Source organism: Muntiacus reevesi, chromosome 5 (assembly GCF_963930625.1).
Source record: "Muntiacus reevesi chromosome 5, mMunRee1.1, whole genome shotgun sequence".
NCBI classification, from domain to species: domain Eukaryota; kingdom Metazoa; phylum Chordata; class Mammalia; order Artiodactyla; family Cervidae; genus Muntiacus; species Muntiacus reevesi.
Genome location: NC_089253.1, coordinates 94,663,562 through 94,685,348, shown reverse-complemented (window position 1 = coordinate 94,685,348; position 21,787 = coordinate 94,663,562). Strand labels below are relative to the sequence as shown.

Here is a 21,787-nt window from a genome sequence, read left to right as displayed (position 1 = left end):
AATCTCTGTGTGGAAGGGAATATGAAACCCATTTCATAGATGTGAAAACTGAGGACCCAAAGAGGTTGATAATGTGCCCAGGATCCCACAGCGAGTAGACAGTGGCACCTGGGCTACCTGCGTCAAAGACTTGGGGGTGATCTGGCCACCACACCACCCTGTCCCCTGCCCTCTCCTCTAGGACCTTCTCAGAGAGGCAAGTCACCCCCTTCTGTCCTCCTGCCTGGGCAGAGGAGACCCCTATGACTCTCAAGGTCCTGGAGGCTCAGGGATAAAGTTGCCGGCCTGGGAGTCCACAGTTCCAGGGACAAGCACCGGGCCTGGCTCCACCCCACAACCATCTGCCCCCTCCCAGGGAGGCCTCTCCAGATAGAGGGGGTCTCTCACGTGGGCTGGGGGTTACAGAGCTTCACTGGGAGAGGTACCTGCATAGACCACTGGTACCTTCCCCTCCCTGGACCCCCGCATCCACACTTGCCACACAGGAGCTTCACTAGCTGATTTCTAAAGGCCTGGTTTGTGCACCTCTTCGGGCCTCTGAGAGTTGGAAGCAGGGCTTTGTCGCGGCTGCTCGCGGAGTGAGCAGGTCGGGCCTTCAGCGCGGAGTTTCCCGGGAGTCTCTTCCCGGTGTGAGGGACCCCGCCGCGGGCCCTTTCGCCTCTGGTCAAGGCCTTGCAAGGACAACCTAACCAGGTAGGCACGGGGAACTCCGGGGACCGACAGTCCGGGACGCCGGGGTCCTGGAACTCTCCGGGGTCCTCCTCCTTCAGGGCCGGCAGAGCAGCAGCTGCAGTCGGGCGATCGGGCGCAGCCGGACTCCCAGTCCAGGGGGAGGTTGAGGTTTCGGGATTCGGGACGGGACGCGACGGGACGGGACGGGACGGGACGGGACGGGACGGGTGGGGGGGGACAGAAGATGGAGCTCCGACCAGGGACGCAGAGACTTCTCTCACCGGCGCCAAGACCGGGGTCCAGGCCGCGGGGAGAGACGCGTGCCTAGCAGCGGACCCTCCTACCTTCCTGACTCCCGCGGCCGCTTCCGCGCACCTCTGCCTGGAGGAAACTTTTCTCCCAGTCCCCGCCCCAGGCGCCCCCCCCCCGCCCCGAGCACTTCCTCGGGAACGTCCCCTCCCCCAAACCAGCTCTCCCGGGGCACTGGGCGCACCGGTAACCGGGTCAGAACCTCGAACCGCTTCGCGTGCCATCTGGTTACCGTGGCAACACCATCCGGCGGCGCCCGGCGGTCCAATCCGAGCCCGCGGCCTCTCTCGAGCTTTTCCCAAGGTGGGGACCGGGACGAGGCCAGAGCTGGGGAAGGGGCGGCCGGGGCCCCGCCTGCAGTGTCGCCGGGGCCGGGCACAGCCCCGCGCGGAGAGGTGGGCCACCGCGAGGCGCGGCGGGCGGCAACCGGCAGCCGGGGCCGGGCAGGGGGCTCGGGCTTCAGTTCGAGAGGCGGGGGAGCGGGTGACGTGAGCCGGGCCGGGCGGGCGGAGTTGGGGCCCGCTCGGGGAGGCGGGGGCGAGCGCGCGGAGAGGCAGACGCGCGGAAGGAGGCGGCCGAGCGGCGCTGGCGGCTCTGCGGCGGGCGCGGTGGGCGCGGGCGGCGGGGCCCCGGGATCCCCGCGCGCCTCCTCGGCGCGGCGCCGCCGCCGCGCGTCCCCACGCCCCGCGCTCCACGGCGCCCTCGCCCCGCGCGCCTCCCCCGCCCGCCTCCTGCCGGCCTCCGGCGCCGCGTCCGTCTGCGGAGCGAGCGCTCAGACGGAGCCCCCGGCCAACTTGAGCGGCGCCGAGCGGCGGCGGAGTCCCCAGCAGAGCCCCCCAGTCGGTGGCGCGCGCAGGAGAAACACGTCCGCCAGCGTCGCCGCCGCCCGCACCCCCGGACCTCGCCGCCCCCTCGGCGCGGGGCTAGGGCCGGCTCGAGAACCTCGCCGCGAGACACGCACTGTGCGCGGCGGCGCCGCCCGCCTCCCTCTTCGCCGCCCCGGAGGACGAAGCCGCTGCTCCCAGATCCTCGCCGCGCGGCCGCGGCGCTGGAGTGCGCCCCTCCCGGGCCGCAGCCGGCTCCCTCACCTCACCGCTGCCTTCGCCGGGTCGCCCCCGGAGGGGGACCGAGCCCTGCACCCGGGCCCAAGGATGTGCGCCCCCGCGGGCCGCCCCGCCTGAACCATGCGCCCCAACGGCGGCGGCGCGCCGGCCGGCATGGAGCCCCGCGCGGCCGCGCTCTGACTCGCTCTGCGCCCCGCGGCCGGCGGGCGGCGGGCGGCGGGCAGCGGGCAGCGGGCGGCGGCGGACCGAGAGCCGGAGACCGGCGCCGCGGGACGGAAGCGAGCGGGCGCGGGCGCCGCGCAGATGGCCGGGGCGAGCGAGATCTGAGGCTCTGCTCCCCGAAACGTGACCATGTGGATTCAACAGCTTTTAGGACTCAGGTGAGCGACCCGGCCAGCACCGGGGTGCGTGTGGGCGCGCGGGTGCGTGGGTACCGAGCCGGGCTGAAGCGGCGCTTTCCTCTGTGTTGCGAATAAAGCGAACCCCTCTCTGCTCCTGCGAGCGGCCAGCCGGTGCCCCGGGATCCGGGTCGGGGCGCTGCTCCGGAGCTTGGAGCCCCGGAGCCCCGCTGGCAGCGGCCGACTGTCCCCGGGTTCCGCGTGTCCGGATCGGGGCGCCCGCCCCATTTCTCCCGGTTCTGGGGCCAGCCGGGCGCGCCCGCGGCTCCCGGCGCCAGCAGCGCAGTGTCCTGGCCGGCCGCCCCGGCGCGCCGCCTCTTCGGGGCCCAGGGGAGGCGCGGGCCGCTGGGCGCGGCGGGCTGTGGACCTAGGGCGGGGGCCGGGGCTGCCAGGGAAAGCCAGGGGGCTCCGAATCTGGCGAGAGCTTGGCTGGCGGAGTTAGAAGAAACCGAAGCCTGATAGCCACGCCGCCCCTCTTTTTCCCCTTCCTCGGGGCCCCGGAGCTGAGCAGGGGCCTCCTGGGCTCCCAGCTGCCGATCCAGCTGTTTGCCGGTGACCTCTGGGCCCGACGGGCGCGCACAGCTGGCGGGCAGCTGGGGCCGGAGACGTTGAGGCTCTGGGGGAGCGCGGGAGGGCACCCTTTCTCCCGTACGGGCAAACATCCTCCAGAAACGCCCTGGGGATTGCCTTTGTCCCGGACTCCAGGGCCGGTTGAAACCGGGGGTTCGAGCTCGATGCTCCCAGCAGGGGTACCCAAGAAGACCCTTTGGGGCAAACTTTGCTTGCCTGCCACGGCGCTCGGGTTTTAGCCCTGCTAGGAGCCAGTCGGACACACTTGTACCCTTGGCGGGGCAGATGGGCTCCGATCCGTCGCCCTCCCTCCGGGGTCTCGGCGGAGCTGGTGCGTGTGGGTCCCGGGTTGCATCGGAGAACTGGAAGGACGCAGGCGGAGGCTGCAAGAGCCAGCGTGCGGTTCTCGAGTTTGTCCACTGGGATGCACTGCACTCCCGCTTTGGGGAGAAAGGGGCCCGGTCGTCGCCGGAGCCTGTGCCTGAGCCGCCCCCACCGCCAGCCGATAAAAGCTGGGGGGAGCGGGCTGAGGGGGGAATCGAGTGCGCGTCCTGATTTTGAGAAACTGGGAGAGGACGGCGCCCGCAAGGCGTCTCCTAGCTACCCTTAATTTATGAGACGATTCCCCAGTCCCGGGGCAAAGCCTGTTGGAAACATCTAGTGAGAATTGTCCAGTGTTATCCTTGGTCTTTTTCTAGAAAGCGGCGTTTCTTGTCTGGTTGGCCGGGTCGTGTTCGGCGGCCTGGGCTTTAATAGGTTAATAGTGAAGCGGGTTGCGCTGGATATTGGCTCAGCCTGAATCGATGTCCCGTGCTTAGACTAGATAAGGTTTAGGCTCAGCCGCTCTGGGACACAGACTCCATGGAGCGTCAGGGCAGCTCTTCCTGAGTGACCCCTTCCAGGTGCCCTCGCCTCTGCCTGCCGGGTTTCAGCCAGACTCCAGAGCCTTCTGAAAGATCAAAGGGGTCCCCCCTCTTTGGGAGAGGGTGCTCCTTCAGCTCCCAGACACCTCCCCAGCTGCTGTCTGGCACTGCCTTCCTGATTGACTGCCGGCAAGTTATTTGAACCGACATCTTTCTTTATTACTAACTTGCTAGATTGAAAGATTAGTATATTTTGATAAAGAGAAAAGAAAATAAATATTACGGGAAAAAAGAACCTCTCTGCTGGTTCAGAATTCACTAAAACAGTTCATCTAATGCATCCCTGAGTGAGGTCTACTTGGGATTTTGCTTTAGAAAATAGTTCTGTTGGTGATTTTGAAGTTTGACCTTTTGTTTTTTTCCCTTCAGTGTTAGCACAAGGGATTTTCTGTAAATGCGCCTCTGAGGACCGGCTGTCGCCTCGCCTCTCGGGGAGGCTGGCAGGAGAGAGCTCTGTCATGTCTGAGAGCCATCCCCTGGCCGACTGGCCAGGAGAAGGGGCCGTGCTTGGAGGGTCTGCGTTTCTGCATCTCACCAGGCACAGCCTAACAGTCAGTGAAAGCCAGGGATGGCTTGCCTGGGACCTGCTAATGCAGTTTTCCTTGAAGGCAGTCCATTACCTCCGCTCCCAAGTCCCTCCATGGCTCCCCCAGGTGAGCACCAGGCACTGTGCTGCCCGGCTTCAAGCCTGGTTGGGTCAGGCAAGCGTAAGACATGGGGCCCAGGTGACGCGAGACGGCTCTGGGCGCGATCTGAGTGAAGACTCTCAGCTCTGGCTTGCGAGATAAAGTCTGGGCTAGGATTTCTGCTTCTGCAATGGAAAGGAGCTGTGCGCGGTGCCTTTTCTTCCGAGGAGGAGGAGGAGGAGGAACAGATTGAGTGTTTTGGAGCTGTTTTTATGCCTTTTTGGTGGTGGTTGTAGCAGAGCTCCAAAGATACCTTCCATCCGCGCAGATAAAGGTATCTTTTGAAGGTGGCCTCGGAGCCCTGCCAGCTGCGTCCGAGCTCGATCTGGGAGCAGCTTGAAGGGGATGCTTACTCAGCAGGCGGCGCAGATTTTAGAGTTCGGCCGCCTGCTTGTGAGTGGCCTCTGAGGCCACAGCTCTCCACGCAGCAGCTCTATCAGGGTCTCGGAGCTTGCAAAGCACTTGCCAGGTGTCCTCAGGGGCGCAGTGGCTGACCAGCACCAGGCTCCTTGCAGGCCTGGTGCCTGTCCTTCTGCCTGTTCTTCCAGCCTCAGGTTCTGTTGCCCATTCTGTTCCGGAGGCCCTGGATGTGCCTGTGGTGGGGGAGGGACTGTAGCAACATAAGATGACTCTTCTTTCATGGGGGTTCACACAGGTCCCCGCCGGCCACATGATACCATGTTTGGGCCTCTGTGCATGGTCCCAGTGGCTTGGTTGTCCCCATCGCTGCCTGTAAAGTCCTCCAGCAGCTGGGGCCCTGCAGCTGGGCTTTAGAAGACCAGGTCAGAGGCCCTGTCCACAGACGTCACCCTCCTGTTCAGTCTTGGTTCTCACCCACTTCCACCTGCTGGCACCAAATCGATTACCACTGGAGCCCCTCGAGTGTCAGTGGCTGTGATACTCATCCAGGACAATATTGCTGGAATAAATCATCATTTTAGGAGACAGCTCACATCTTTTCTGCCACGTGGTGCATCTCCCCCCACCACTCAAAGCTCCCCCACCCCCCAGGGGACTCACTGTCCAAGCAGAGGAGGGGGCAGTAGGCTCCTCCCAGCCTGATGATTGATTTATTCTTTGGTTGATTTATTCTAATCACCTGCTTCTTCTTCTGTGCATCAAAGAGGCCAGTAAGTGGGGAGCAGGGCACAAGCTGAGACAGCTCCTCTTCTCCCCGAGATGTCTGTCTCCCAGTCCCTGGAGAGAGAGCCGCTGTCTCCCCCATGCCTCCTGCATCCTCCTAGCCGGGTCGCTCAGACGGCAGTGGGAACAGCGGCATCCCATCCCCCTTGTAGTCCCCAACCCCCCAACCCGGACACCATCAAGGTGTTTGGGAGGTGTGGGCTGGGTGTGCTTCTTGAGTTCTTCATCCCCCAGCCATTGTTGGGGAAACCGCAGGGTGCACAGGGCACGTGGGTCAAAGCTGCACCCTGGGTCACGATGAAGTGGGCGGACACCAAACCCCGACCCGGCCGACCACTGCCGAGCCTCCCAGAGGCCCGGGCTCCTGTCTGGGGTTACGTAAGAGTCATCTGCTTTCCAAACGTAGTTGCCAAGTTTTCTTCAAAGGGCTACAACTCAGTAGAGACCAAATTGATGTAGAGATTAGCTTGGAAAGCCAAATATATCCTTGATCTAGATTTTCACGTTTGAAGTCTGGCTCGAGAGGGTTTCTCCTGCTCGATGCCAGTCAGCCAGGAGGGGGAGGCAGGAGGAGGACTCGCTGGGGCTACAGCAAACAGACCCTGTGGCCCCCGACTCAACTCTCTCTCAAGACCCCCTTCCAGGAATTCAGAGGCGCTGGTGCGTCAGGAGGCCACCCAGCGGGAAGTGGTGGTTACATAACTCAGATTAACTCAGTTCGTAGAAAGTCAGAGGCTGCAGTGTTCCCATGTCAGAGCTCTGGGGGCCCTTGGGTCCTGGCTTCCCCAGTGGCCATCCATATAGAACCTGGATTGTTTCTGGCTGCTTGGAGGAGTCTGCTCTGGTCTCCTGTTGGAATCAGCACTCTACCAGCAATGAGACAGGCACAGTAGGGTGCTTCTTCAGGGCTGCTTCCAAACCCCTTCCAGAACAGCATACAGGACCCATCCCCTACTGCTGCTGGTGGTGGGTGGGGGGAGTGAGCTGGTTGTCTCCTAGCAACCTCTGAACCAGCGGAGTTAATTGGGATGTCCCAGCAGGCACAGTGAAGTAGCCAGGTGATGAGTGATGTTTCTCTGAGGATGCTAAGAGGCTAGAAGCCCCCCATTCATCTATGGGCATCTTCATACCTCCAACATGACCCAAAGAGAGCTCGGAGTGGAGGACAGTGGGAATGGTGGCATCCATTTTGCCCTTGTTGGCCCTGACCCACTGACCTGGGCACCGTCAGAGTGTCATGTGCTGGCAAAGAACAGGGTCCTGCTGCTGTACCGTGGGAGACTAGGGAATCGGGGGGCCAGGGGGGATCAGGGGGCCAGGGGGGGTCAGGGGGGGCTAGGCTGGAGGGACTGGGGATTGTATTTGCATCTCCATCCCAGACATGCACTCTCTGAAAGAAGCTATTACCTTCTTTCTTTCTCCCCTCCCACCCAAGACAAGGTGGGTGGCAGCCGTGCTGGGTCCATCTGTGCATCAGCTTTCCCCACACGCCGTTCACGTGCTGATTCTGTCCACTCGCTGGGGCTTTTGTTATTGGTGCACTTTCTCTTGGGTGGTCAGCCAACAGAGCCCACTGTCTCTGCTCTCTTGCCATTTCCAGCCCAGGATGGGCAGTGGCCTGGACTATGTGTCTGCTGAGACTGCCTGCCCGAGTCCTCAGCAAGTCCGTGTTTGGGCCCCGTGTGTGACCTCAGGGGTTTCAGCTGGCACTGGGGCCTCGGGGGGTGTGTCTGCCGGGGGTACTGGTGCACCTGTGCTCAGGTTTCCGGGTGGGTGCTAGAGAGCAGCCCTGGTCTCTGGCTGCGGGTGGTGAGGGCAAGGGCCGTCTCATCCTTCAGTACCTCTTGAGAAGTGTGCCACCACTGTGTAGTTGCTCAGGAGCTCTCTCCTTGAATGAGTAAACTTGTCCTCCTGGCCCAGTGCCCATGCTTTGTCCAAGGGTTGCCCTTGTAGTTCCTCGGCCTTGACTCTAAACTAAGACCCAGGAAAGGAATGCACAGCCAGAGCCAGGCTTAGGTGGAGACTCTGTTCAACCCCACTTGCTGGTGCTCACAACCCCACCATTAGAGATTCATTCCTTTGGCTTAGAACTTCATCACAATTGGAATGCAGGCATATTCAGGAAAAACTATCCGAGCTACTGATCTGATAATAACTGATAGCACTCAGTGAGATAGTTTTCAGTTAGTATCAGTTCAGTAGGCATGAGAGCATCCAATTTTTAACTTTCTGAGAGGAAAGGTGAGTGTAGAAGAAAAGAGAACAGGAAGGCAGGTGGCACAGGTCTGGCAGTGGGAGCTAAGGTGCCACCAAGGGAGGTCTGAGAGACGTGGGGTACAAGTTGAGGGCAAAAGGCAGACTCACTGGCCATGCCATGGGCTGAGGTCTCCCCTCCGCTGGACTGTCTTGGGGGAGTAGGGACAGTTAATGGCCTACTAGGGATTAGTGAAAGACAGGGCCAGCACATCTGAAAGAGAATATTCTGGTCAGTATAGGAGTGCAGGTGGGCAGCTGGAGGATGTTGAGGAATGTTAGTGACACATAGACACCTTAAGCCATTTCTGTTCTTGTCTTAAATGTGAGCTGTGAAATTGTACTGTATTTGGATAAAATATGCATGCTTTTTTTTTAAATTGAAGTATAATTTTCATAAACATTATATTAATTTCAGGTGTATAGCATAATGATTCCATACTTGAATACCTGTGAAATGAGCAAAAACAGTAAATCTAGTTAACATTTGTCACCATACATAGTTACAGAATTTTTTTCTTATGATAAGAACTTTGGTGGTGGGGGGATAAATTAAGAGGTTGGGATTAACATATATACACTACTATATAGAAAATAGATAGTCAACAAGGCCCTATTGTATAGCACGGGGAACTATACTCAGTATTTTGTATTAACCTATAAGGGAAAAGAATCTGAAAAATCTGAAGAATCTGAAAAAGTTGTTTTTTAGTTACTCAGTCTTGTCCGACTCTTTTGTGACCCTGTGGACTGCAGTGTGCCAGGCTTCTCTGTTCATGGGATTTCCTAGACAAGCATACTGGATTGGGTTGCCGTTTTCCTTCTCCAGGGATCTTCCTGACCCTGGGATCTCACCCACTTAGGCTGCATTAGCAGACGGATTCTTCATCACAGAGCTATTGGGGAAGCTTCCTAGATGGAGCTTTATGTATATATCTTTGTTGTATACTTGAAATTGACAAGACAGGGTAAATCAACTATAATTCAATTTAAAAAAGAAATTAAAAAACAAAACAAAAAGAACATTTAAGATCTACTTTCTCAACGACTTTCAAATATGTGATTCAGAGAACAGACTGGTGGTTGCCAGAGATGAAGGGTGAGGGGTGAGGGGTGGGGAATGGGTGAAAGGGTGGATGGGTCAAAAGGTACAAATTCTAAAAATAAAATAAGTCCCGGGGGTGTCATGTGCAGCTTGACACTGTAGTTCAGGAAACATATCTGCTGTAAATGTCTGTATAGCACAGAAAAATGTCCTGATCTCTGTTTTCAATTATATCTCTCATTGAGTTTGCTCCTTAATTTCTGAGTGCCTGGGCATGCCCAACCAACCCCAAGTAGATGCCGTGCAGACCCAGAAATGAGTGGATTTCTCCTCTTCGAGACTCCTCACCCCAACAATGGGGGTGGGCAAATGAGGGGTAAAACATCCTTATTGGGGTGGAGAAGAGCACTGTCCAATAGAAATATAACACGGGCTACATTCGTGTTTTGAAAATTTTCAGTAACCATATTAAAAGAAAAATGTAACAGGTGAAATCAGCTTGAATGATATATTTAATTTTTCAGTATATGCGAAATAGCATTTCCATGTGTCATCAGTCTAAAATAGGATTAATGAGGGTTCCTTTTACATTCTTACCCTGCTCTGAGTCTTGGAGATCAGGAGTGCAGTTTACTTTCGTCTCTCCCTCTGGACTTGCTGCATTTGGGAGCTCACATTGGACACTTCCGTATGGAAACTCAGAAGTGAGAAAAGCAGGTGTTTGGAGACTGCCACCTCCCCAACCGCTGTGTCATGTTGGCACCATTGCTCCATTAGTAAGAGCTCTGAGGAGGGCCAGTCTGGCCAGCAGCCCTCCTGATTCAACAGCGGGCATTTGCTGATGCCAGCTCTGGGCCGGGTCGGCGCCAGGGCCAGAGACAGAAGGATGAGCTGGAGTGGGCGCAGTGGCTGCTGCCATTAGGGGCCCTCGGCTGGGAGAGGGAGGTGGCCTGTGCTAGCACGTCCTCCACACCTACCGTACCATCAGGGGCCCCCACCAAGCTGTAATAAAATGCTTCTGGGGGCCTGAGAGGGGATGGGAGAACTGTTCCCTTGTAACAGAGGTGTCAGAGGCTAGGGTCAGCTGATGCAGAGGAGAAAACCAATGAAAGAGCCTAGTGAGTACAGAAGCTGTGTCGCCTGCCAGAAAGGAGAGCTGACCCCCAGGAGGGGGGCATTACCCCCGCCCCTCTGCCAAGTGTGCCCCAGAGCCAGGGCCGGGAGGGAGCTCCCCCTGGGGGACAGACCTCCTGGTGGGCCCCTCTTACTGCAGCAGTGTACATTCACTGATCTGTCCTGGTGGGGGCCTCCATCCTCCGCCCCACCCCCCAGCACTTGTCACCAGTGCTGAGAGTCCGTGATGCCTCAGGCCCATGGGAGGTCGAGAGATGGGGAATCACCAAGGCCTGGTTTCATTGAAGATTTTGGGAACATTTTTGTAGAAACAGGTGTGTGTGTGTGTGTGTGTGTGTGTGTGTGTGTGTGTGTGTGTGTGTGTGTGTGTGTGTGTGTGTGGTGTGGGTGGTGTGTGAGCGGAGTGAGCATATCTCTTGGGGAGTTTATGTGGGAATGTATTTGGGGAGTTTAGGGGCTAGTGGGCATCCAAGCACTTATCAGGAATTCCAGCTCCAGGTGAAGAGATTAGTTTTTAAACAAAACTCCTCCTGCAGGAGGGAATTTGGTGTTTTCACAGGATTGACGATCTGGATAAAGAAGCCTGAATAACCACATCAGAATCTGGCTTCTGACAAATGCTGAGAGAGACAGTTGACTCCAAGGGGGCTGGTGGGCAGCTGATCAGAGCTGTGCAGGTACAAGGGGGCTCTTGAGCAGTTTGGAGGCAGGGCCTTTGCAGTGATCAGCCCACCCTGGGCTTTCAGGGGACACTGATGGGGAACACGCTAAGTGTAAGATCTTGGCTCTGGGCACACTTCCGGGCAGTGGGGTGTGATCTGGGAAGGGACTGCACTTTGCTGAGGTGCCCTGAGTGGTCATTTGTAGTTACCTGTTCTTGAGTATTAAAATAAAGAGTTTGTACTATGGGGCAATTCCATAGTATGGGAGCTCTGTCTGTATTAAATGGTAAACTCTTTGAGCTCTGAGAAAACTCTCTTTTTGATATATCTAGATCTTTTTTTTTTCCCACTTATTTTTATTAGTTGGAGGCTAATTACTTTACAATATTGTAGTGGTTTTTGTCATACATTGACATGAATCAGCTATGGATTTACATGTATTCCCCATCCCGATCCCCCCTCCCACCTCTCTCTCCACCCGGTCCCTCTGGGTCTTCCCAGTGTACCAGGCCCGAGCACTTGTATCATGCATCCAACCTGGCCTGGTGATCTGTTTCACCCTAGATAATATACATGTTTCAATGCTGTTGTCTCGAAACATCTCACCCTCGCCTTCTCCCACAGAGTCCAAAAGTCTGTTCTGTACATCTGTGTCTCTTTTTTGTTTGCGTATAGGGTTATCGTTACCATCTTTCTAAATTCCATATATATGTGTTAGTATACTGTATTGGTCTTTATCCTTCTGGCTTACTTCACTCTGTATAATGGGCTCCAGTTTCATCCATCTCATTAGAACTGATTCAAATGAATTCTTTTTAATGGCTGAGTAATATTCCATGGTGTATATGTACCACAGCTTCCTTATCCATTCGTCTGCTGATGGGCATCTAGGTTGCTTCCATGTCCTGGCTATTATAAACAGTGCTGCAATGAACATTGGGGTGCACGTGTCTCTTTCAGATCTGGTTTCCTCGGTGTGTATGTGCAGAAGTGGGATTGCTGGGTCATATGGCAGTTTTATTTCCAGTTTTTTAAGGAATCTCCACACTGTTCTCCATAGTGGCTGTACTAGTTTGCATTCCCACCAACAGTGTAAGAGGGTTGCCTTTTCTCCACACCCTTTCCAGCATTTATTGCTTGTAGACTTTTGGATAGTAGCCATCCTGACTGGCGTGTAATGGTACCTCATTGTGGTTTTGATTTGCATTTCTCTGATAATGAGTGATGTTGAGCATCTTTTCATGTGTTTGTTAGCCATCTGTATGTCTTCTTTGGAGAAATGTCTGTTTAGTTCTTGGGCCCATTTTTTGATTGGGTCATTTATTTTTCTGGAATTGAGCTTCAGGAGTTGCTTGTATATTTTTGAGATTAATCGTTTGTCTGTTGCTTTGTTTGCTATTATTTTCTCCCAATCTGAGGGCTGTCTTTTCACCTTGCTTATAGTTTCCTTTGTTGTGCAAAAGCTTTTAAGTTTAATTAGGCCCCATTTGTTTATTTTTGCCTTTATTTCCAATATTCTGGGAGGTGGGTCATAGAGGATCCTGCTGTGATTTATGTTGGAAAGTGTTTTGCCTATGTTCTCCTCTAGGAGTTTTATAGTTTCTGGTCTTACATTTAGATCTTTAATCCATTTTGAGTTTATTTTTGTGTATGGTGTTAGAAAGTGTTCTAGTTTCATTCTTTTACAAGTGGTTGATCAGTTTTCCCAGCACCACTTGTTAAAGAGGTTGTCTTTTTCCCATTGTATATTCTTGCCTCCTTTGTCAAAGATAAAGTGTCCATAGGTTCGTGGATTTATCTCTGGGCTTTCTATTCTGTTCCATTGGTCTATATTTCTGTCTTTGTGCCAGTACCATACTGTCTTGATGACTGTGGCCTTTGTAGTATAGTCTGAAGCCAGGCAGGTTGATTCCTGCAGTTCCATTCTTCTTTCTCAAGATTACTTTGGCTATTCGAGGTTTTTTGTATTTCCATACAAATTGTGAAATTATTTGTTCTAGTTCTGTGAAAAATACCGTTGGTAGCTTGATAGGGATTGCATTGAATCTATAGATTGCTTTGGGTAGTATAGTCATTTTGACAATATTGATTCTTCCAATCCATGAACACGGTATGTTTCTCCATCTGTTTGTGTCCTCTTTGACTTCTTTCATCAGTGTTTTATAGTTTTCTATGTATAGGTCTTTTTTTTCTTTAGGTAGATATACTCCTAAGTGTTTTATTCTTTTTGTTGCAATGGTGAATGGTATTGTTTCCTTAATTTCTCTTTCTGTTTTTTCATTTTTAGTGTATAGGAATGCAAGGGATATCTGTGTGTTGATTTTATATCCCGCAACTTTACTATATTCATTGATTAGCTCTAGTAATTTTCTGGTAGAGTCTTTAGGGGTTTCTATGTAGAGGATCATGTCATCTGCAAACAGCGAGAGTTTCACTTCTTCTTTTCCTATCTGGATTCCTTTTACTTCTTTTTCTGCTCTGATTGCTGTGGCCAAAACTTCCAACACTATGTTAAATAGTAGTGGTGAGAGTGGGCACCCTTGTCTTGTTCCTGATTTTAGGGGAAATGCTTTCAATTTTTCACCATTGAGGGTAATGCTTGCTGTGGGTTTGTCATATATAGCTTTTATTATGTTGAGGTATGTTCCTTCTATTCCTGCTTTCTGGAGAGTTTTAATCATAAATGGATGTCGAATTTAGTCAAAGACTTTTTCTGCACATCTAGATCTTTTTTAACGTACTGACTTAGTTAAGCAGGGCACGGGTTCACTGTTGTTCAGAGTTTTGTCCTACTGTTTGTGACCCCATAGCCTGCAGCACACCAGGCTCCTCTGTCCTCCACTAGCACCTGGAGTTTTCTCAAATTCATGTCCATTGAGTCAGTGATGCTATGTAACCACCTCATCCTCTGCCACCCCTTTTCTCATTTTGCTTTCAATCTTTCCCAGCATCAGGGTCTTTTCCAGTGAGTTGGCTCTTCCCATCAGGTGGCCAAAGTATTAGAGCTTTAGCTTCAGCATCAGTCCTTCCAGTGAATATTCATGGTTGATTTCCTTTAGGATTGACTGGTTGGATCTTGCTGTCCAAGGGACTCTCAAGAGTCTTCTCCAGCACCACAATTCAAAAGCATCAATTCTTCATCACTCAGCCTTCTCTCTGGTCCACCTCTCACATCCGTAAATGACTACTGGAAAATCATAGCTTTGACTATATAAACCTCTGTTGGCTAAGTAATGTCTCTGCTTTTTAATGTCTCTGCTTTTTAATAAGTAATGTATCTGCTTTTTAATATAGTTTTTCATAGCTTGCCTTCCAAAGAACAAGCATATTTAATTTAATAGCTGCATTCACTGTCCACAGTAATTTTGGAGACCAAGAAAGTAAAATCTGTCACTGTTTGTACTTTTCCCCCTTCTATTTGCCATGGAATCGTTGTAAAACCCCTAAACTCAAACTTAGGGAACTTTGGGGCAACTTAATTGAAGATTAAGTGCCTTATTGTACCCAAATACAATGATGCAACCTTTTCAAATTGACCTATAGACACTACCAACTGTTGTGAAGATTCCAGCTTAAGAAGGGTGAGGAAGGAGTAGCCATCAGTGTCTGTAGAAGAGGGATCTCAGGAGTTCAGTACTGATTGATGGACCTCAGTGTACCAGGGCCTGCACAGACTTTTCATGCTATCATGGAATCCCTGGTCCTGAGAAAAGAACATTTAGGTTGGAGGAAGGGAAGGTCTCACAGAGAAGTTCTGACAGCAGGAAAGTGCAATTAAAAAACTAGCATTCTCAATTCTGTAGATAATATGATTTATGAAAATAAACCAAGAAAATCCTTAACAAAGTATTAATAAATAGGTAAACCTAGCAACATGGAAAAGAAGCATTTGGGGGCTTACAAGGTGCCTCAGTGGTAAAGAATCAGCCTGCCAGTGCAGGAGATGCAGGTTCGATTCCTGAATCGGGAAAATCCCCAGGAGATGGAAATGGCAACCCACTCCAGTATTCTTGCCTGGAGAATCCCATGGACGGAGGAGCCTGGTGGGCTACAGTCCATGGACTCGTAAAGAATCAGACATGGCAGAGCAACTGAGCATGCATGCAAAAAGAAGTATACACAATGACAAAGTGAAGTTTATACCGTGGATGTGAGGATGGTTCAGTATTTGGAAATCAGTTAATGTAACTCAGATATGCAGATGACACCACCCTTATGACAGAAAGTGAAGAGGAATTAAAAAGCCTCTTGATGAAGGTGAAAGAGGAGAGTGAAAAAGTTGGCTTAAAGCTCAACATTAAGAAAACTAAGATCATGGCATCTGGTCCCATCACTTCATGGGAAATAGATGGGGAAACAGTGGAAACAATGTCAGACTTTATTTTTGGGGGCTCCAAAATCACTGCAGATGGTGATTGCAGCCATGAAAGTAAAAGATGCTTACTCCTTGGAAGGAAAGTTATGACCAACCTAGATAGCATATTAAAAAGCAGAGACATTACTTTGCCAACAAAGGTCCGTCTAGTCAAGGCTATGGTTTTTCCAGTGGTCATGTGTGGATGTGAGAGTTGGACTGTGAAGAAAGCCGAGAGCCAAAGAATTGATGCTTTTGAATTGTGGTGTTGGAGAAGACTCTTGAGAGTCGCTTGGGCTGCAAGGAGATCCAGCCAGTCCATCCTGAAGGAGATCAGTCCTGGGTGTTCATTGGAAGGACTGACACTGAAGCTGAAACTCCATACTTTGGCTACCTCATGGGAAGAGTTGACTCATTGGAAAAGACCCTGATGCTGGGAGGGATTGGGGGCAGGAGGAGAAGGGGACAACAGAGGATGAGATGGCTGGATGGCATCACTGACTCGATGGACATGAGTTTGAGTAAACTCCAGAAGTTGGTGATGGACAGGGAGGCCTGGCGTGCTGCGATTCATGGGGTCGCAAAGAGTCGGACACGACTGAGCAACTGAACTTAACTTAATGTATCATAAGAAAAGGCTAAAGGACAAAAATCAGAGGATCATATGTGTTTAATAAATTTGGCACTTATCTATGATGAGAACTCGTAGAAAAAAGGACTAGGAGTGCATTGCCTCAACTTGATAAAGGACATTTATAAAAACTACTACTGAATTGATACTTAATGTTGAGAAACTGGATGTTTTTCCCCTGAGATCAGGAAAAAATCAAGGATATGCACTCTCACCACTACTACTCAACACAGTGATAGAAGTTCTAGCCAGTGTGCTACAGGAGAAAAGGAAATAAAAGACACACAGAAAAGGAGAAATAAAACTGTTCTTATTTATAGATGATACAATTATCTCTATAGATATGATTATCTACATAGAAAACCTCCTGTAATCTATTTTAGAAAACTCCTAAGGTTAATAAGTAAATTTAGCAAGGTTGCAGAATATGAGATAATTTTACAAAAATGAATTATGTTTCTATTATCAGTGAACACATGGACACTGAAATTTAAAAATGCCAAACTATAAGTGGTTGCAGTTGCTAAAAAATGAAATATTTCAATGTAAATGTAATAAAACTTGTTATGCTGACAGCTTTTATGCTGGGAATTACACAATGCCAATGGAAGAGTCAAAGAAAGCCTGAATATATGAAAGACATACCAGGTTCATGTATAGGAAGATTCAACATAGTGTAAGTTGAGGATGTCACTTTTTAGATTGATATAGAGGTTTAGCACAATTCTAATAAAAATCCCAGCAAAATATTTTAACATATAGATAATTCTAAAATTCATATACAAATGTAAAGGAACTAGAATAACTAAGCCAGTTTTGAAAAAGAATGATAAAATAAGAGACATCAGTCTATCAGATTGTGACATTATATAACTGCTGTTATCAAAACTGTGTAATATCAATGAAGGGTTAGATTCACAGATCAGTGAAACAGAACAGAGAATCTAGATTCCCACAAATACGCACAATTGATTTTTGACAAAGGTACAGATTCAGTGGAGAAAAGACAGTCTTTTCAATAAATGATACTAGAACAAAAGGACATTTATAAGCAAAGATAAAATCCTTGCTTTATATAAAATTAACCTTGGATACAAAATTGTGGATCACAGAATTAAATATAAAACATGAAAAAACTAAAACTTTTAGGAAAAAAATATCTACAAGATGTGAGGCTTCCCAAATAGTTCTTAGACTTGACACCAAAAGCACAATCCATAAAAGGGAAAAATGATGAATTGGACCTTGTCAAATTTTTTAAATTTTCTCTGTGAAAACTTTTTAAGAGGATGAAAAGATAGGCTGAAGAGCGGGAGAAAATATTTGCAAACCACACATCTGACAAAGGACTAATATCCAAAGTACATAAAGACTCTCAAAACTCACAAAGACCTCTTAAAAAAAAAAAAAGATACAAGCTAATTAGAAACAGGTAAAGCCATGATGGGACAGTTCATCAAAGAGGATGTTTAGATGGTTTTAAAAAAAAAAAAGGCATGTGAAAAGATGTTCAACTTCATTGGCCGTTAGAGAAATGCTTTTAAAACTACAATGAGACTTCCTTATCCATCTACCAGAATGGCTAAAATAAAAAATGCTGACACCAAATTCTGACCAGTATATGGGGACCCTGGATCACTGATACACTGTTGATGGGAAGGTAAAATGTTATAGCCAATCCACAGAGCACTTTGGCAGTTTTTTATTAAATTAACCATGCAACTGCCTTGAAGTTGAGCATTCCATTCTTGGGCATTTATGCCAGAGAAATGAAGATTTCTGTCCACATGAAAAATTGTATATAAATGTTTATAACAGCTTTATTTGTAAATAAAGTCTTAAATTGGAAACAACTCAGGTGCCCTTTAGTAGGTGACTGGCTAAACATATCATGGTACCTTTACACCATGGAATAGAGTTGAGCAATAAAAACGAGAAAACGCTTAGTATGCGCAGCTGCCTTCATGAACCTCCAGAGAGTTATGCTGGGTGAAAAGAGGCAACCTCAAGGGTTACACACTGTATGGTGATTCCACAGCCTTCTTGAAATGGCAACATTATAGAAATTATAGTTCCTGTAATTATAATTATAGAAACACAGTAATAATTGTCAGAGGTTAGAGAAAGAAGAGAATGGCTATAACAGGACAAACTCAGGGGCCCTCATAGTGACGGGAAGCTTTCTGTCTTGATTGCATCTGTGTCAGTATGCAACTTAATTTGTTGTTGTTCAGTCACTAAGTCGGTCTGACTCTTTGTGACCTCATAGACTGCAGCATGCCAGTCTATCTGCAACACTATCTCTCAGAGTTCACTCCAATTCATGTCCATTAAGTCAGTGATGCTATCTAACCATCTCATCCTCTGTCAGCCTCTTCTCCTTTTGCCTTCAGTCTTTCAAGCATGGGGGTCTTTTCCAATAAGTTGGCTCTTCTCATCAGGTGGCCAAAGTATTAGAGCTTCAGCTTCAGCATTCAATCCTGAATATTCAGGACTGGTTTCCTGTAAGATTGACTGGTTTGATCTTGCAATCCAAGGGACTCTCAAGCATTTTACCAGCACCACAGTTCGAAAGTATCAGTTCTGTGGCACTCAGCCTTTTTTTATGGTTGAACTCTCACATCCGTGCATGACAATTGAAAAAGTCATAGCTTTGACTATATGAACCTTCATTGGTCAAGTGATGTCTCTGCTTTTTAATACACTGTCTAGGTTTGTTGTAGCTTTCCTTCCAAGGAGCAAGCGTCTTTTAATTCCATGGCTGCATTTACCATAAGCAGTGATTTTGGAGTCCAAGAAAATAAAATCTGTCACTGCTTCACTTTTTCCCCTTACATTTGCCATGAAGTGATGGGACCAGATGCCATGACCTTAGTTTATCCAGTTTATACATTGTACTGTAGTTTTGTAAGATGTTACTACTGGGGAACTGGGTAGGGGTGTGCAGGATTTCTTCCTATCATGTCTTACAACACTTGCGAATCAGCTCAAAAAGTATCATTAAAAAAACTAGTATTCTCTACTTCACTGTCAAAGGTTAGCATCTGATTGTGTGTGTGTGTCCCCTCTTTAGGTACCATGTATTTGAATTTAATGACATTCATGGGTGATGTGAAAACAGGTAAAAAAAAATTACAAGATTTGCTATGTTGTGATTCTGTCACACTTTTTATCACGCTAAATACATCAGCATGTGAACGTGCAGTGTTGCTAATGTGATGAAATCTGTTAGCAGTGACAGTAATAAATGACCTGGTGCATAATTATTGGATAAGAAGAGCTGTCCAGATTCATACATAAATCAGGTCAGCTCTGAAAATAGCACAGCCTTTCTGGGGACAGTCCTACTTGCCTGCCCTGGCACATAGAGTGGTATCAAGATCATGTTCCAAGGAAACACACAAAAAAGTTGGTTTCCTGTTTCTAGATCAGTAAGACAAGAGCCTCAAGTTTGTGAAGGCACAGTGTTCCTTTGTGTCTTTGCTGTTTTCACTTCCTTTGGTCTTTATGATAAAAGAACTGGTGTGTAAGTGTGTGTGTGTATGGTATGCACACACGTGCTCTATTAATACTTGTGGAATGAAGTTGGATGATGCAGTGGGAAACTCTGTGTCAGATTTGGCTGTGAACTGCTGTGATTCCAAGAACTAGACCCTTGACTTCTCTTTCTCTCTCCTTTTCTGTCCAGCTAGGAGGCGCTGGAACACAGTGTTCCAGACCTTTCCATAACCTGGACTTTTGCAAATGACCAGCCAGTCAGCACCATCTCAGTGTGTCCTCAGGATCCATGTGACGACCCTGCAAGGCAGGTGTTGCCACTCTGATTTTACAAAGGAGGAACCTGAAGGGCAGAGAGATGAAGTGATTTGCCCAAGGTGACTCAGCTGGCTAGTGGGGGAATGTGCTCTTCCCACCGTCCTTTATGGCTCTCATGTTTTATATAAAATCTACTTCTCACTCCCCTGATTTAAGTCACATGTTTCCAATCTAGGAAAAATAAAAATGCAAACAAAACCAAATGTAAAGTGGAGAAGGACCCAGCCACTGTGGTGTCAGGTTAGCACTCTGTGGATCTAGCTAGCCCTGACTCTGAGGTTGTAAGTCCTTCCTGCACCCAGAATTTTAGGTAAAAACTTTGTAGTCTAAATCAGAGGTTATTTTGCAGCAAGGAATTCATGCTGCTGCTGCTGCTGCTAAGTCACTTCAGTCGTGTCCGACTCTGTGCGACCCCATAGACAGCAGCCCACCAGGCTCCCCCGTCCCTGGGATTCTCCAGGCAAGAACACTCGAGTGGGTTGCCATTTCCTTCTCCAATGCGTGAAAGTGAAAAGTGAAAGTGAACTCTCTCAGTCATGTCCGACTCTTCACAACCCCATGGACTGCAGCCTACCAGGCTCCTCCATCCATGGGATTTTCCAGACAAAGAATTCATAACATGTCATAAAAAGATGAAAACATACCTGTGACACAGATACAATTATTTAATCTATTTAATAATTAAAAATAAATATGTTACCAAATTCAAGGAAGCCTCTTTTGAGAGCTCTTGTGAAATTAAACTTGAAATTAATGGATTGAGACAGTTTGGTTTAACATAACTTGTAAATTTAGTCTAATACCAAAAGAATTCATAATGGAAGTTGGCACATCCCGTAATAATCAAAAACTCTCAAATGCTGGATTACTTAAATGGTTGACTCTGATTATGATGTGTATGTATATGTACATGTAGATGTTTAGTATGTAAACCTAAATAGATGGACATAACTAAATATAGTACATTGAAGACAAAAAAAAAAAAAGCTTAGTATGGATAAAAAGGATTGCCCACCGTGTGTATGTTTATTGAGGTATAGTTTATGTACCATAACATTCATCCATGTTAAATGTAAAATTCAACTTCTAGTGAACTTACTGTGCATGCAACCATCTTTGTACTTATCTTAGATCATTTCCACCACCCTCAATAAGATCCCTTGTATTGTTTATAGTTAATCTCATTCCCATCCCCAGCCTCAAGCAGCCTCTTGCCTGACTTCTGGCTCTAGATTTGCCTATTTTGGGCATTTGCTACGAACAGGATCAGACTTTCTTGTCTGGTTTTCTTCACTTAACATAGGGTTCTTGGGGTCTACTTTGTGGATTTTTTTATTTCTGAGTAGCGTTCCATTTTTTGGACATACCGCAGCTGGCTTATCCATTCATCTGTGGATGGATCTTTTCACTTTGCTATTTTGTGGCTAATACAAATAGTGCCTCTGTGAACATTATTTCCATTTCTCTCCTGATACCATATTCTTTGTATCCATCCATACAAATGCTTTGGCAGGGGTGGGGTTCAGAGATGCCCTTAGGGTGTTACTCATTTGGTGGAAATGCACAGACCAGGTATCCAGGCTCCACCTCTTGGTTTGGATTTGCTCCTTCCCTTTGCTCTGAAGAGAAGAGCTGACTGTGCAGAAACCTTGGTTAATTCGTTCATTTTTCATTCGATACACATTTATTGGGTGTCGGCTGTGTCTCACCATGGTGCCGCACCTTGGCGAGATAAAGACCAGGGCAAAGGTTTCTGTTCTGCCTTGGTATAAAGATATTGTGAAGGGGAACATTTTGTTCCTTGGAACACGAACTCTTAACTGGCCTGGGGCTGGTTCCGATGGCTGGAGGGAGGCAGCCTGTGGCCTAGGGGTAGAGGGGTCCTGCAGATGGTCCTGCAAAAAGTCCCCTAGCCACAAAGCACCCTCCTTCTGCATGTGGCTGGCGTGGCCCTTGGGCCTCCCAGGGAGTCTCAGGGAGGCAGCTGTGCTTTTTGGGGGGTCCTGTGCTTCCTTCCAGGGGGCAGTGGCCATTTTAAGGAAATCCACCACCATGGGACATCTTAAAACAAAAGCTATCATTTCAGATGAAAGAGAGAGTGCAGGTCTGAAGGTTCAGGACAGTTTT

At 49.1% G+C, this 21,787-nt stretch overlaps 1 protein-coding gene across 1 annotated transcript in view; it reads left to right on the top strand.

The window, feature by feature from the left end:
• Positions 1–2,337: 2,337 nt before the first annotated feature.
• The window catches only part of AJAP1 (adherens junctions associated protein 1), a 128,037-nt gene continuing 108,587 nt past the window's right edge, over positions 2,338–21,787 (top strand). The window contains exon 1 of the mRNA XM_065936861.1: positions 2,338–2,425. Coding sequence (XP_065792933.1) covers positions 2,397–2,425 — 29 coding nt within the window. The 5' untranslated portion in view covers positions 2,338–2,396. The remainder of the gene's footprint in view (positions 2,426–21,787) is intronic.